The 15,152-nt window shown below is 53.4% G+C and overlaps 5 protein-coding genes across 5 annotated transcripts in view; 3 read left to right on the top strand and 2 right to left on the bottom strand.

Annotated features, from left to right (window-relative positions):
• Window positions 1-1,250, top strand: part of PHACADRAFT_127548 (uncharacterized protein) — a gene marked incomplete at its 5' end in the record, with an annotated part of 2,781 nt that extends 1,531 nt beyond the window's left edge. Inside the window, one exon of the mRNA XM_007399464.1 lies at window positions 96-1,250. Within this exon, the coding sequence (XP_007399526.1) occupies window positions 96-676 (581 nt within the window). The 3' untranslated portion in view covers window positions 677-1,250. The remainder of the gene's footprint in view (window positions 1-95) is intronic.
• Window positions 1,251-2,680: 1,430 nt separating this feature from the next.
• On the top strand, window positions 2,681-5,487 carry PHACADRAFT_262040 (uncharacterized protein). The gene is made up of 6 exons (XM_007399465.1): window positions 2,681-3,027; window positions 3,087-3,708; window positions 3,762-3,809; window positions 3,866-3,919; window positions 3,974-4,046; window positions 4,104-5,487. The coding sequence occupies exons 1-6, from the start codon at window positions 2,693-2,695 to the stop codon at window positions 5,315-5,317; spliced, it is 2,346 nt and encodes a 781-aa protein (XP_007399527.1). The 5' UTR covers window positions 2,681-2,692; the 3' UTR covers window positions 5,318-5,487.
• Window positions 5,432-10,244, bottom strand: PHACADRAFT_150370 (uncharacterized protein; the record flags this gene model as incomplete). The annotated part of the gene is made up of 14 exons (XM_007399466.1): window positions 5,432-5,627; window positions 5,683-5,782; window positions 5,839-6,108; window positions 6,159-6,247; window positions 6,298-6,718; window positions 6,771-6,982; window positions 7,036-7,591; window positions 7,646-7,782; window positions 7,829-7,944; window positions 7,998-8,182; window positions 8,242-8,575; window positions 8,690-9,240; window positions 9,293-9,680; window positions 9,733-10,244. 14 exons carry the CDS (start codon window positions 10,242-10,244, stop codon window positions 5,581-5,583), a joined length of 3,918 nt encoding a protein of 1,305 aa, XP_007399528.1. The 3' UTR covers window positions 5,432-5,580.
• A 259-nt stretch (window positions 10,245-10,503) lies between these two features.
• On the top strand, window positions 10,504-11,229 carry PHACADRAFT_212353 (uncharacterized protein; the record flags this gene model as incomplete). The annotated part of the gene is made up of 4 exons (XM_007399467.1): window positions 10,504-10,566; window positions 10,622-10,710; window positions 10,771-10,865; window positions 10,917-11,229. 4 exons carry the CDS (start codon window positions 10,504-10,506, stop codon window positions 10,952-10,954), a joined length of 285 nt encoding a protein of 94 aa, XP_007399529.1. The 3' UTR covers window positions 10,955-11,229.
• A 798-nt stretch (window positions 11,230-12,027) lies between these two features.
• PHACADRAFT_177147 (uncharacterized protein) lies at window positions 12,028-13,860 on the bottom strand. Its single transcript, XM_007399468.1, has 5 exons — window positions 13,474-13,860; window positions 13,304-13,424; window positions 13,013-13,254; window positions 12,860-12,957; window positions 12,028-12,800 (listed from the first exon to the last, which is right to left on the bottom strand). The coding sequence occupies exons 1-5, from the start codon at window positions 13,585-13,587 to the stop codon at window positions 12,269-12,271; spliced, it is 1,107 nt and encodes a 368-aa protein (XP_007399530.1). The 5' UTR covers window positions 13,588-13,860; the 3' UTR covers window positions 12,028-12,268.
• Window positions 13,861-15,152: the final 1,292 nt, after the last annotated feature.

Below are 15,152 nucleotides of genomic sequence, written 5' to 3' on the forward strand. Positions count from 1 at the left end.
GCTTCGGAGACACGACTCGTGGACGTACTCCTCTTCACAGTCGGTAAGTCCGGGTCTTGCACAGACATGCACAAGGGCACTCAGTGTTGGCATAGGCGGCGCTCTGCACCACTTCAGCATCATCTCGGGCGCGCACATCTTCCCAGAGGACATCTGCTCGGCCGCCATCCTGAACGTCGTCCGCACCATCCCGCCCAACCAACGCAGCCCGCCGACTCAACCCAAGCTCATCGCCTTCTCGAAGATAGGTGCCACCAAGGCCTCGCACCAGCGCTTGCCCTTCGCCATGAAAGTGTTCTACTCGTGGCTGCTCACGCCGCCGCATGTGGACAAGTTCTGCATGGAGCGCGTGGCAGCATACTGTGCCGGTATGCCCTTCCCCGACGAGGGATATCGCCCGGACCTGCTGCCACAAGGGTGGAAGACACTTGAGGGCATGCCTGCGGAAGGCGCGTTCAAGAGCGTCGCGATCCTGCGACCCGGGTGGCTGACAGATGGGCCGGCAAAGGCAGACGACGAACAAAATCGAGGAAAGAAAGTGTACAGAACTCGTATTGGCGACAAGGAAGCTCTAGGATACAGCATATCGCGGAAGGATGTCTCGCACTTTGTCGTGGAAGAGGCGTTAGAGAGGTGGAGCGGCTGGGAAGGAAAGCAGATCAGCTTATTTTATTGAACATAGCGATTTAGGCGCATTCATACCCTAATTATTATTATTTTGTGCTAGTCGCTATGAGCCTCGTAGAGATACCTCAAATAATTTTTGCTCAACAAGTCGAGGGAAGCAGCTGGCAAGCTGGCTTGCGTGTTCGAGCGCGATAGGCGGACACCCGTCCAGCGAAGATGCCATGAAGCGCACGGACGATAACGGAATGTGTCTCGCGAGTGTCAGCAATTCGTCTTCTAACTTCTGGGCCGGTATGCTCGGGTTGCAAAAGCTTATGAAAGCTTGCGAAGTGGCCATCGTAATCGTCTGCAGGAGTTTACAGCAACGGCAAGTGGCGACCATTTTTGATATTGTCGCCCACAAACCGTCCAGCGCGAAATCACGGGGTCCTCTCACGAAGAAACGAAACATCATGGTGCGAAGGGCAGTGCAAGGAGACATATCTGGGATTATGGATATGCCCCACTGCCAACGTGGGGTGACGTTCAAGCCGAAGTGTTCTAGCTGTGGCCCGACTACCTTGATGAGCTCACGGAATGCGGCATCTGCGGGCGAGTCTAGCCGTATGAAACCTATTTCTAGCGACCGGAGGGACTGCGCGGCGGGGGAATGCGGGATATGTCGGAAGAGTTGTCCCGTCATATATGTGTCTCCATAAAAGATGAAAGATTTGAAGTGTAGCTGACGTGGCGCGATGGCAAAGTCGGTGACCTCCGGGCTTTCCAGATTAGAGACGAGAACTTCATTGACACGGTCGAAGCACGCGATCATGTCCACCACGGCTTCCTCGTACTGAAAGCCGTAGGGATATTCAATAAGCAACCGCGTTAAGGAGGGGAGAGATGTGCGCTGCGCTTGCCAGTAGCACTGTGGCGTCGCAAAGAAGACATCGGCTAGTTGAAGCTCTTGGAGCGAGGGCAGTTGGGAAAGGAGGTTGTAGAGAAGGAGGATATCCGTATGATCGTTGTCGGCGAACTGAACCACGTCCCCGAAGTCGCTTACAATGATGCACTTGTTGTCTCCCGGATACCCAACCAAACGTAGTCTACGAACTCTGGCTCCAAGGGAAGGGTGTTCGGTGAAAAAATCGCGGAGCATGGGAAGGGTCCTGGCGGGGTACCCATCAAGTGACATCCAAGACGGATCCAGAGATAGCATCTCGGAACCATCTTCAGAAGGCCAGCGCTGACCATCTGCAGCATATCGGAATGAGCACACGATATCGCGGAAGACATGAGCCTGCCCGATGTCCCTGCATAAGCGACATATTGAGGAGAACGCTTTGAGGTCGCCTTTGACTGAGCGGGACTCTGAACGCAGCCAGTCAGGTTCGTGGAGCTCCGTTGCTATCGCGTCCAATATTTCTTCAGGAAGGTTTAACAGCATTGGCTGAATGCCGGCTTCCAAAGCCAGGGTGTTGATATTGGGGTGATGGACTCGTGACTATTTTAGTCGGTAGTTGGTGGGACGCGTACCGAGGGCGGGAGAGTGGTCTGCACGTTGGAATGGCTATGACAGGGCGGCTGGTATCGAGCCTACTGAGGTGATGAATGCAAGGAATAATATTCGTACGCGCGTCGGGCGCTACGAAGTCGCTACTACTTTAATCGGAGCTTGTGCTTTTTCTTTTTCGTCACAACTAATAGCTAGTATATGTTGGCGTATAGACTACCTGTCATGTGAACGAGGTGCGTTTTGCCGAGTAATTTTTTTTCTGTGCACCGGTTTGTCTTCTCGGGAGTACCAAAGCCAAGTGGCCAGAGTGAAAGCATTTACTGTATGCTTGCGACATTGTTGCTCGTGTACTACTTGTAGCACGTCTGACACTTGTGACCTTTTCCTTTCACAACGGTCTCTTACTCTTATTGCATGCACCACTGAGTTACGATGTCAGAGCCATTTGCTGGGCGTCCTTCCCCGTGCGAACCCATCAGGTCGGTGGCGCTGGACTGACTTATCCTCGCTATCGATCGTGTCCTGGGCTTTGCTCTGCGCCACCACCATACCCCATTCCCTGCGGTCGTCATGTTCCGCCACTTGCCAGCTCCGTACAAGATCTTCTCATCCAGTCTTTCATCGCTTCAGGAGGGCCACGCTCTGTGGTACCCCGAGCCACACGAGTCGGGAGAGCCCCAGATCGGAGACGTAGGCTTCCTACTCAGGGGCGCGTTCATCAGGCTCTTCAACTTGGACACCTCTCTGCCCGAGAGGAAAGTCTCATTCTGGCACACGACGTTCGAGGACATAGAGCCTTTACCCCCGCGTGCGTTCCAGATCGATCGCAGGCATCGCCCGCTCGTTCCCGACAGCTATCGCAGTCATGGAGTTGAGAACACGCGGGTACATTCTTCCGAAGACATGTAAGCGCTCCCGCCCAATCGAAAATGCCTTGAACTAACGTAAGACGAACGATCTGTAGAAACGCTGGGAACAACATATCTGCGACTCTGAATACCGAGTACACGTGCAGGGCGGCACATGGCGCGGTTCTACAACTGAGCAGCGAAGCGCACCCCGAAACGATATTCGAGAGTCGGGAGCTGAAGAAGTATATCGTCCGAAATCACGACAAATGGTTCGCATACACCATGGGCGAGCTAGGCCAGGCTATCGAGCCCGCGGATCTCGTCATGGTCAGTGGCTGGGTCAAGACCGAAGCGGACTGGGCGACAGCTACCTTTAGCAACATGAGCACGAGCACGATCGCCTCGCTCGAAGGCCGTGTTGGCGACATCGGGGGGTTCGACACGGACACATCGCACACGAGCTTCGTGGCCGGCCCAACGATGCAACGACACGGCGAAAACTATTTGGCGCGCATGTCTGGCACCCGTGCTGCAAGATTAACGAGGGATCAGTGCGTCTTCTTGAAGCGTTATAGGTTGAAAACACGGCTGGAAGTCTTGCGGAGAGCTGCCGCCCGCGCGGCCTACCACCGATATTCGGAAATGGTAGACGAGGGAGATTTCTCAGGGGATGAAGATGACGTCGTGCTGGAGGTGGGGGACCCTGACGAAGACGACTCGGATATGGAGGGAGAGGTATGTGATCCATTATGATGCATTGCGAGGTGCACAACCTGACGAGACACCAGAGCGATGTTGCCGATCTCCTGGACATCCTTCTGGACTACATACTGGAGGTGAGTCATGCCCAACAGCTGTATTTATCATGCTAAACACAACTTTGTCATAACAGACCACTGATGTCGAGATCGCAATTGCAAGTGATGATGAAATCGCGAGTATTATGGCACGTGTCGTGGAAACATTTCTGTTAATTCTTCGATAACTTACCCATTCTCAGGGTGACAATCAGGTAGACGACTTCGCAGGCTACCTTCGTCAAATGCAGGTTCCCGTTGAGGTCGCCGACAAGGGTAAGTCTTTGATCATTTAACACTGGCGGCATCTGAGCATGGCCACCGCCCGTGTAGTTGGATCGATATGCATAGAAGATGTAATATCTCATGAACAAGATCGTGCCCTCGCGTCTCGCACCATTCCTGGCTCCGATTTTGAGGAATGGCCGAACGTCACCCTCGACGGCGCCGGTCGTTTGGATAACCCTCAGCAAATTTTCATTGGACCCACGGAAGCGGAGGCTCGACCCCTACAATTGAAGCAGCTCATCTTCCATCCTTCAAATGCCGATTTTTGCAGGTGCTGGGCCCTGTCTACCGATGGCAAGCTTCTGGCGGCGTCGTTCTACATTGACGAAATCTTTGTATGGCGACTCTCAGATGGCCTGCTAGTTCAGCGCCTATGCCGTCAAGGCCACACCAACTGCGTTGACTCCTTGGCATTTTCTCCAAGTCCCGACAACTCCGCTCTCGTTTCAGGATCCGAGGACAAAACCGCAGTCGTCTGGGACACTAAACGTGGTCGCGAGCTTCTTCGTCTAGAAGGACACGCTTCTCGGGTGGACTACGTCGTATACGCTCCTCATGCCGCACTCGTTGCCACTGCTTCCAGCGGGGACCGATCCGTGAAGGTTTGGGATGCCTCAACCGGCGCACGCCTGCACTCCTTCAGCATCGATGAAGACATATCCAAGCTTGCCTTCTCTCCAGACGGCTCGCGTTTCTACGTCGGGCTACTCCCCTCCTGTTCCATCTACGACACCCAGACGTTTGCACACATCACTACATTGCAGCATGAGGACAGGTCGCGTTTCGAGTGGTCGATGCCTCGCCGAGGAGATCGCATGGTGATCGCATCGGCAGACGGTCAAGTGAAGATCCGGAGTGCGATGACTGGCGAAGAGCTCCTCGCGATCAACCACCCGAAGCCTCTCTCTTTCCCGGCCGCGTTCTCTCCAGACGGGGCGGAGATATTGGCAACATGCAATGCAAACAACGAGGCGATCACCTACGACTCGCAGACGGGTGAACTACGTCGTGTCTACAACTTACCGAGTAGAGTGTGCCATGTGGCATACTCTTCGAAGGGAGACTACGTTGCCCTATGTAGCGTCGACGAAAAGCTCCAAGTGTACGATGCAAGGTCCGGGGCATTCCTTGCCAGGTTTGAGGGAAAGAGATACTTCGGTCGTCTCCAATTTCTGCCTGATCGCCCGACCCTCCTGATACATCCTCACGAAGGACCTCTCCGTTTGTTGAATATTCGGGATGTATTGCGCATGCGATAGTGTACTATTAGCATAACAACGTAGCAGTGCCCGCCTTAGTTGATGTAATTTACTTTTTGACATGCGACAAGTAAAGGCGAACAACGATCCATGCCTTGTAGGATAACCAATATCATTGGCGTACTCCAAGCTATGGGTCTATTGAAACATGACATCGCGTAGAGATACATCTGAGAAGACCACCAGCAATAAATATCCATATAGAATAGTACTCAACTCCAGCCGAAGGAAGAAAACGCGACTAAGCATCGAGAAAGCACAGCTCACTCCTCCTCTTGCTCCTCCTGGACGGTGGCCTTCTTCCGCGCAGCTACAGGAAACAGTAAGTAGAATGATCATGTCTGCAGGTAGGGACGCTAACGTACATCGCCGTCCGGCCTTCTTGCGTGCGGCAGCCTTATTCTTCTCGACACGTTTCTCGAACGCCTGATCCTCTGCGCCCTGTCGCCTGTGCTCGTCCAGAATCTGTACGCGGATATCAGCCATCGCTGCGGTACCGTTATGCGAACGAGAAGACTCACACTCTCGAACTCATTGAGCTCTGTCTCAGGCTTGTTCGGTGATTTGTTTGAGCGCGCCTTGGCCAGGATCTCCTGGAAACGCGCATAGACGTCCTCTTCGTGCAGCTTGTCGCGGTAAAAGGGCAGACCCTCAACAAGCTTCTTGACCGAGCGCTCGCTCTTGAACGGCAGCAGTGACAGACAAAAGGCGATATCTCTCCACTGACGGGATTCTTCTGACAAACGGAAGCGTTGGCAGAGCTTCTCGACGATGTTCTCTGCTTGTTTTTCCTACGTACAGTATTAGCTAGCTTATCTATAGAAGAGAAGACAGAACCAACCTTCTCAATAAACTTGAATATATATCTCATGGTGCTCTGGAATGCCTCTTCATCCACAGCATGGGTACCGACAGAGAGGTGACTGATGACTAGAGGCGTGTCAGGGGAGTTAACTATGAGCGAAGGCTAGAACCCTCACCATCGGGAAGATTGTTGTAAATCGCATTGTCTTTCGTCGCCAACTCAGAGAAGAACAGCTTCGCGAGGTCGGCAATCCTCTCATCGCTATCTTCAAGGCACTTGGCCATTTCACCAAGCTGGCCCTTGACCTTGATCATGCCGTTCAAGATCAAATGGGTCAGCACCATGAGCGTATTCTTCTTGACAATGATGTCCTTGTCTGACAGCCCCTTATAGAGCTCGTCACTGTTCTCGTCAATGACGGTGCTGAAGGAGACTGCAACGTCGCCAAGTGCAATGGCAATGTTGCTGCGAATGCTTGGATCTTTTGACGTATCGAGGATTCGGAAGAGAAGCTGGTGGTGTTGGTCGCAGAACGTTGAGCTGACGCATAAGAACTTGCTGAAGGCCAAGGTTGCTGCCGCTCGTAAAATGCGATTCTAAATAACTGAAGCATTAGATCATATTCTCAGCGTCAACAAGATCGCATACCTTGAATTTGTGAGGACTGCCGCAGATGTGGACGAGCATAGGTCCAAAACTCGTCAGCAACGAGTTATGATCAAAAAGCAGCTCCTGCTCCCGAATGTGAGTGATGCGGTCACCAATATCGTCTTCGGCGTTGCCAACAACTTGGTCCAGCTCTTCGACAGTGTCTTTCGAAGCGTTCTTGTCAGCTTGTGGCCCTCGTGTGGCCTTCTCGGCTGGAGATAAGTGTGTTAATTTGTGATTGGCTCAGGGCAAACTATCAGCCTACCTCGCTCGTGTTCGTGTTTCTGCCTCTTCCACTCGCGCTCCACCAGCTCGAGGAACACGATTTGCTTGATCGCGACGTGACCAACGACGAAGAGCAACTGACTCAGCTCAAAGGCGTCTCCAACATCCTTGTCCCCAGCCTCGGCAGCACTTGCAGCACTGGCCGGACCAGGCGTCGAATTCGGCTCTGCATTATCCTCGTCCAAGACCATTGCATCAGGGCCCGCATCAGGATCAGGAGTCCCGACACTCGCTGATCGTACTTCCTTGCCCTGCTTTACGCCGAACACCCGACGAGCCAGGTTCTTGATAAGTCCGTCGCAGAAGACGTCCGGCCGCTCTGCGAGCGCGTAGACAGTGTTGATGGCCTGCTCGGCCATGCCGAACCAATCCTTGTGCCTGCAAGGGTGCTCGAGTGCGTCCTGAAGCTTCCTGAAGAGTGGATTATCGAGCTCGAGGCGGATGCTCTTGTCGAGCAAGGAGCCCTTCACTTTCTTCGCACTACCATTCAGTCGCTGAATGGCGACACAAGTGTATCGGGCGAGAAGTAAGTCGGTCTGGTACGTAGCAATCAGTCCGCGTTCATCGAGCAGCTGGATAGAAATACTAACCTGACCGAGCTTGCCGAGACCAATTTTTACGAGAGTGTCAACACGGTCGGCCACGACGCTTCGCCTTGCGAGTGCAAGCATACCCAAGATGATGACAGCGCCGCGACGTTGTGCCCGCGGAAGCGGCCGCTCAGAGCCTGTGAACCACGTTAGCGGTGCCCGATCGAAGGTCCGCATACATACTGTACACCTGCCACAGCTTTGTAATAACATCATTGTGCACTTGACTGTCCTCCATCATGATGCGCATCGTCTCTTCTAGACTGGTTAACTCTGCCAACGTGGCGTCGTACGTAAGCCTAGAGGAGGTTAGCATTTTAGGCAGAAAGCCTTCCGTTAGATGTGGACGTACTCAATCATGTTCTTGGCAATTCGATTGACTTGTTGCTTCGGTTCCATGTCGGGCAAGGGATCGAAGTACAGGCTGCGGTAGCACTCGAGGAGACGTGGCCGAATACCTTTGAGCTCTTTGCCATCTTCGTTCGTTGAGGAGTGGTCTTTGTGCCAGATCAGGTGAAGCATCTTCTTGATGCCGACCTGACACCTTAGATGTTAGCTACCACAGCAGTACGATGCGTCAATACCATCCTACGCACCTCAGCACCATCAAATTGATATTCATGCGCAACACGGAAGAATTCCATAGCCTCCAGCACTTCCGCCTTCGACGTAGACGCGAGGAGCTGCTCGATGACTTTCATGCCTTGCTCAATTTGGCGAATAAAGCTTAGACCTTCCGCATAGTATCGTTTCCTGAGCTTCAAATGAAGCATCTCGTTGCTATCCAGAATCGCCATTGCTTCAGCTTCTGACTGGAGTGCGTCGATGTTCAGCTGCGACTTGCGTGGTTTCTTCTCGCGCTTAGGCTGAGCTTCTGTACCCCCCTCTTCATCTGCCATTTCAACGTCGTCGTCTCGCTCGTGTGCTTGGCTGCCTTCGTCCTCTTCATCAACCTCCATATCATCTTCCGAGCCATCGGGCGACTTCTTCGAGCTAACGCCATAAGTTAGTACGTGGCGCAGAAGTCAATAGCCTTGCACATACCGCTTCTTCTTGCGAGGTTTTTCTTCCGCATCGTCCGCTCCGTCCATAACTTCTTCGTCCTCACCCTCCTTGCCTTCCTCATCCCCATCCCTGGCATCGCCATCTACTCGCTGCACAGCTTTTGCGACTTCCTTCTCGACCTTTTGCAGCTCCTGCACAACGGCCTCGTACCGCGTCTCCCACTCCCGCTGGCCGAGTAGACCGCCGTGCATCAGTCCGTATGGATGCGTGACGATGAGCTTGACGATGAGCAGGACAGCCGTTTTGCGTACACCAGCTGCCTTGTCCTCGAGGCAGTCGACGGCGGCACGTGTGATGGCGAGCCGCTGCTTCGGGAACTTGACGGGCAGGTCACAGAGCTTCGCGAGAGTAGAAAGAACTTTCGTCCGAACGTACGATGACAGGTCGAGGGTGCGTTCGAGCAGGAGATCGTAGAGGCCGTTGAGTTGCTTCTGGCTCTGCTGCTGGTCCATATTGAGGTCGGCGGAGACGGCAATCTCGCGAATGAGATGCCCGATGACTTCTACAAGAGCCATACGCATAGGGTAGGACTAGGCCACGCTTCAGGAAATTATTCAGTGGTAGAGAGGGATATAGACATACCTCGGAGTCTAGATGTGTGAGCAGCAAACTGATTTGCTTGAGCACCAGCCGCGGGGCCAACTCCGTGAGCCGTACCAGGAACCTAGAGAACGCCCTGGGGCCCTTGGTATCCTGAGCGTTAAAGGCCTTCCCAGCGATTTCACGGAGGATCTCGTCGCAGAGTTGGGAGTGATCGAACTCCTTCGACAGGATCATAAGGCATTCGGCCATAGGTTCCGAGAGATGCTCGTAGTATTGCAGGCTTTGCATGATGGTAATTTGCGCAGTAAGAATGTGCCCATGGTGCTTGACCGCGAGACAAACGCATTTGTACACGCCAAGGCGGATTTCCTGCGACTTCATGTAACCTTCGTTCTCAGAGATTCGGTATGCTGGGACCAGCAGACAGCTAGCACAAGACGTTCAGAGGAGTTCGGACAAGGCGAAGAATATATTCGCACTTTATGAATGTATCCTTCTCTGGCGTCGTAGTCCACAACCGCTGCGTCCTCAGGCGAAGTACCTTGCTGACGAGCATGAGTGCAGCAGGAATCTGGTCTTGCCATGACCAGTGTTCAGTCCGCCGGGCAGCAACCGCTCTTGCGGCTGCAGCCTTTCCTCCCCGGCCCCTCCTCGCGCGAGGCGGCTGCGCCGGAGCGTCTTCGTCGCCCGTAACCTTGACCTTCTCCGCCGCGGTTACGAACCACTGCAGTAGGAACGCGTACATCTCCAGCGCAGTCTTGTGCAGAATATACGTGTCTTGTTCCTCCGCCTCTATGTCGCGTATGGTTGCGTCTACCTGGGACTGGAAAGCAGAAGATATCGAATCAAGGAGCTTGCTCATGGTCGTCCCCTGAAGATGCTCAGCATACTTGAGGAGGCTGCGATATGCGTCAAAGACTTGTGGCTGGGTAATATTATCGGAAGAGTCGGCAATGGCCACGACTGCGCCTTCAAGTAACGCAGAGACCATACGGGAGTCCATCGAAGAGATGTCGTGCTCATGAGGGATGTCGTAGCTCGAGGGATCCTGGAAGGACTGGAGTTCTTCTTGCAGTTCAAAGTCCATGACGCCAAAGTAAAATGAGATAAGATACTAAGAATGTGAAGTGTAGGGCCGACTGCGACGTCGACGACGTCGAGGTCGAGGAGAAAGGTGTCTTTGGACGCGAACCAGATTCGCGCTAAACTCCTGAGCAAGCCACGTGACCCGTGTCCTATCCCGTGAAGAAATGCCAAATTTGGAGAGATCTCCGCCTCTCTTCTCGTCATCACCTTATTCACCGCTCAGCATGGTCAGCAGGACCGCTTTCCTGCTGTTGAACGACCGTAGGACTAATTCCGACACAGATTATCCCAGTACGCTGCTTCTCGTGTGGAAAGGTCGTTGGTGACAAGTGGACCGCGTACCTCAAGCTGCTAGAAACCATGTCTGAGGGGTGCGTCTGCAAAATCTTCCTGCATAGAGACCCTCGTGTTGCAACTTTATCATTATCTAGTGAAGCGCTCACAGAGCTGCAGCTAAAGCGCTATTGCTGCCGTCGGATGGTCCTTACACACGTCGACCTCATTGAGAAGCTCCTGCAGTACAACCGTATGCCCTCCCCTCTTTTGCTACGTCTGCCGTCTCTTACTCTTCCCAAAGCGAATGAGAGGTCAAAATCAAAACAGGACTATGCGTAACTGCGCTGTGTCTATCTGACTCAGTTCAGAAAGTTCAACGATGATTCGGATTATCGACACCGTCTCCAAACACTACACTCACTCCTAAAAGTACGACAAGCTGGCTCAACCGGCTGCTCTCCCACATAACAGACTTGGCGGGGTCCCGCGGTTCTCACAGCTACAGAAACTTACAGCGGCTGTGCCAGGAGTGCGTCGTGGATTTCCTCACTCGTGTCTGACCTCTCGCTCTCTCCTTCATGTTGTATTTTAGAGTTACAATCACATCATTCTTTTCCATCATAGTTGGCTCGCCCCAGAGGGGGCCATATTCCTGTACCACTCTGGCTGCTGGCTGCAAGCGCTGGACATCTAGACTGCTCTGGGTCTTCTGACTCTCCCTAACGTCCCTCGCAGTATCCGTCCTATTGCAGTTTATTTCGGCATAACCTGTAAGCGCTGCGGGAGCTATGCTAGTGCAGACAGCCTCACATCAGGTGTGCTACCTTGTCATAATACTACGTATGTCTGACGTTCGTATGACATCATCATGGGCGAGGAACTGAGCTTACCGAGGCCATTGATGTCGAGACGACGGAGAAAACCGTTGTACCACAGGCAGCCTGTGGGCACCCTAGGAGGCTGCAGCGGCTGGGGATCAGGAAGCAACGGAGAAGGCCGTGGTATGTTCTCGGCTAGCACCTGCATCAGGCAAGTGTGGCAAGGGCCTTGTTAATAGGACTAGCAAACTACTGCTCATCCTTCGAGAACAATCTCGAGCGTTTCCATGAAACGAGAGCGCAAGTTGCATGAAAATCCATGCGCGCGTTTCTTTTGGTAGACTCAAGGGGAAAACTCAAAGTAATGGCTAATTTGAGTCCTCTCAATCACTGCAAGATATATACCCAGGTCGACCATGTAGATTCGTCCAAATCATATCACCCGCTTCGCGGGTCTGATAAGCGCTTGACCTTTCGAATCTGTGGAAAGGGTCCAAGTCTTAATGCCCTATCATAGAGATCGACCGGGATCGACACCTCTTACTGGAGTGCTGATATCAACAGGAATACTTGACATGAAATGCAGCTAACAGTGGCTGGGACGACGTGTGATAACCTTAGTGAACAAAGACGACAGTATGTATTGAGGAACGATGAGGTGACGAGTGTATGCAATACAATACTCTACAGCTAGATGTACATGTCCAAATCGACCTAGACGTCCGTCTGTGCGTCAAGTACAAAACAACAGAGGCGGTTAAGGAAACAGCGAAAGATAGCCAAACATCGTCCGCGCGAGAGTAGAATGTGTTCGTGAAGTTGGGTAGTGTCTGTTTTAGGCGAAGAAGGCAATAGCGAAGACCACACCCGCCATCGTGGCAAAGACAGATACACGAAGGGAGCCGGCGCCGCTGTTCTGAGCACCACCGGTGGGGGATGCGGTGCCGGTAGAGGACGCGCCAGTGCGGGATGGTGTAACAGAGCCAGAGCCAGAGCCCGCTGACGCACCCGAAGAGGTAGCAGCGGGGGCCGAGCTTGCGCCAGAGGGAGTGGGAAGCTGAGCAAAGAGGTCCGACGACTGGAAGGTCACGCAGTTCGACGACGAAGGGATGATTGGGGTGTACGGGAGGGTGCCGATAGGGACCGAGTCAGGTGGCTGGGTATATGAAGTAGTGATACCGTCGGTGGTGTACACGCCGGGGAAGAGCTGGTTGTCGGAGTCGCACATCACGAAGGAGTTGTTCTGTGCTTGATTTGGGCACACATAGTCGATACCAACACGATCGAGGCGGTTGAAACAGTAGTTGCCAGCGTTAGGATCCTTCGGGTCACAAGCCTTGAAGCAGGAGAGGTTGGAGCCGATGAAGCTGGAAATGAAAACATTAGAACCCATAGGAGACGGAATGCGCCTGAGATAATAGCGTACTTATGCCATTCTTCAACCTGAACGAAGGTGTTGTTGTCACCGTTGCCGCTCTGGGGGAGATTGTTCGAGAACACAAGACCACCGATGGGGTTTCCACGCTGTACAGTTTTTCAGCACATGGCGGGACCGGCTAAAGCTAGAAGAAGAACATGCCAGATCGGCCCCGTGAGGGTCAAGCTCGCCGCCAGAGTCGTTGGCCTGTATGTTGAGCATCGACTGGTCAATAAATGCGATGACCTCGAGGTAGGAGGGTGCGCGAAGGAACTGAACGCCAGTGATGGCGCCGGCGGGGATGAGACGCGTGCCACGTCCAGGTTGGGTGCACCACGCGACTTCCTGGCCTTCAGATTCACCGATGGTGGTAGGGCCAGTCGGCGGGGCCCAAACACACCAGTCTGCATAGCATGAGCAGGACTCTTGGCCGGCGGCAAGCGAGGAACATACCATTGATGTGGTTGATAAAGCCGGTCTGGCACTCAGAGGCGGGCCCCTCCGTGGTCGAGTTGCAAATGTTGTACCCGGACTGTGGGCCACGAAGCCCATCGTTGGGATCGACTTGGTACGGCTGGGAGGCGCGTTAGCGTAAGCTAGGACGGACAGAGCGTGCAGCGTACAATGCCCGTGGGGTAGGTGAATGACTTGTCGGTGAGCGGCTCAGTGCCAGTTGGGTCTTGGGCAATAGCTATGGTAGAAAAGGCCAAGAGGGCAGAAAGAGCGACGCGGGACATGCTATGCTAGGAACCGACAGTATCTGAGGAAGGGGGAAGGGGGGGCTGCGAGATCGGCGACGCGACAGAGACTGACGACAACGTTGAAGAGGACGAGAGTCCACTTAAATTCAAACTCAGTCTCGCCCGACGTCAATGCTCCCGTCCGCCTGACTGTGTGAACTTACCATGCATCGAAGGTGAATGCATATGCGCCGCTTCACGTCCGGCTTCTCTTGGCCTGTTCCTCTCTCGGGTACATCTACAACCGCTGCAACATTTGCTCGCAGTGTTGATGGTTACATCACTGCTAACTTCCAGGAAGGAATGGAGAGGCAAGAGACTTCCTATATAAGGTTTTGTCCATTATGAGCGCTGCGCGTGGCATGTGCACGGCCAACCCAATCCAGCGTTTCGAAAGAGAGCACCAGACTGAGATCGGTCACTGCTGGAACAAGCTGAGACCGAAAGCTGGAAAGAGAGGTGGTACACAGGCAAGGATGGTCCACGAGAGATCCAGGTGGCGATGTGGCGGCAAGTGTGGTGTAATGGTAGTCGTTCGTCTCGGCATAGGGGATATGCCGCGGCCGGTGATGAGCGGGTCGTGGGCTGTAGTAACAGCGATGGAGGGGCATTTGCATAACACTCGAATAGCGGTCAGACATGGACACGTAAATGTACGATGCACAGACGTGGAGAGCCATAGCTGTTTACTTTAGAACGCAGTACAAGCTGTAGATGAGATTTCAGCCAGGTCAGTCGAAGCCGGTTTTTCGAAGTCCGCCACGGCTCACCCCGGCTTATTCCGAGCCCGGTTGCGGTAATTCATGGCGTGGGAAAGAAATGCCCCTTACGACATCGTCGTCTTGCGCAGGTATGGGTCATTCCAGACAGCCTGCAGCCTGAAAGGAAAAATTGGTCTGCAAAATTTCGTCGCATATCGGACTCAGCATGCTACGGTCTTCAACATATCTTGGGCAAATCACCCATCCCTCGTTGTCAATCATTATGTTTGGCGGCTATTTGGGCTGCGGTGGTACTCTCCGTTGCAGGAGGCTTATAAAAACGCAAATGTACTCAATATATGTCAGAGGCACTTTTATATATATATGTCTGACCGCATACATGAATGTTCTACTCATCACCGGTGCGCAGGCGGTCACTTCCTCAGGGAGCGTGTAGATCACGTGCGAATGAGGCCCCCCCGGATGATCCAAGTGGGCCAGACATTCTAGCGAGAGACTGCACATCCCCATTGATGTCCGACGCAGTCTCCGACCGGCGAAGTCCGGGCGCGCTAGAATGGCTGGGGACGAGACTAGTCTTTCTGCGCGACGCCATTACTTATAAATATTGAAGTTGGACGAAAGCAGACAAAAGGGTGGGCGAGATACCACGTGGCCGCCACAAGGGGATCAGCCCGCTTTGATGCGCCATTATCCCGACACTTTGAGCGCCCTCAGTCAGCCGAATTACTCGTTTCCCTCCAGCCCCCTATTGCCAATATTAACCGACAGTCGCATCTACAGATGATGCCCAGCACAATGTCAGCATATTTATCGACAAATTGATGAAATACAGGTAAA

The sequence above is a fragment of the Phanerochaete carnosa genome (assembly GCF_000300595.1).
Source record: "Phanerochaete carnosa HHB-10118-sp unplaced genomic scaffold PHACAscaffold_9, whole genome shotgun sequence".
NCBI lineage: Eukaryota > Fungi > Basidiomycota > Agaricomycetes > Polyporales > Phanerochaetaceae > Phanerochaete > Phanerochaete carnosa.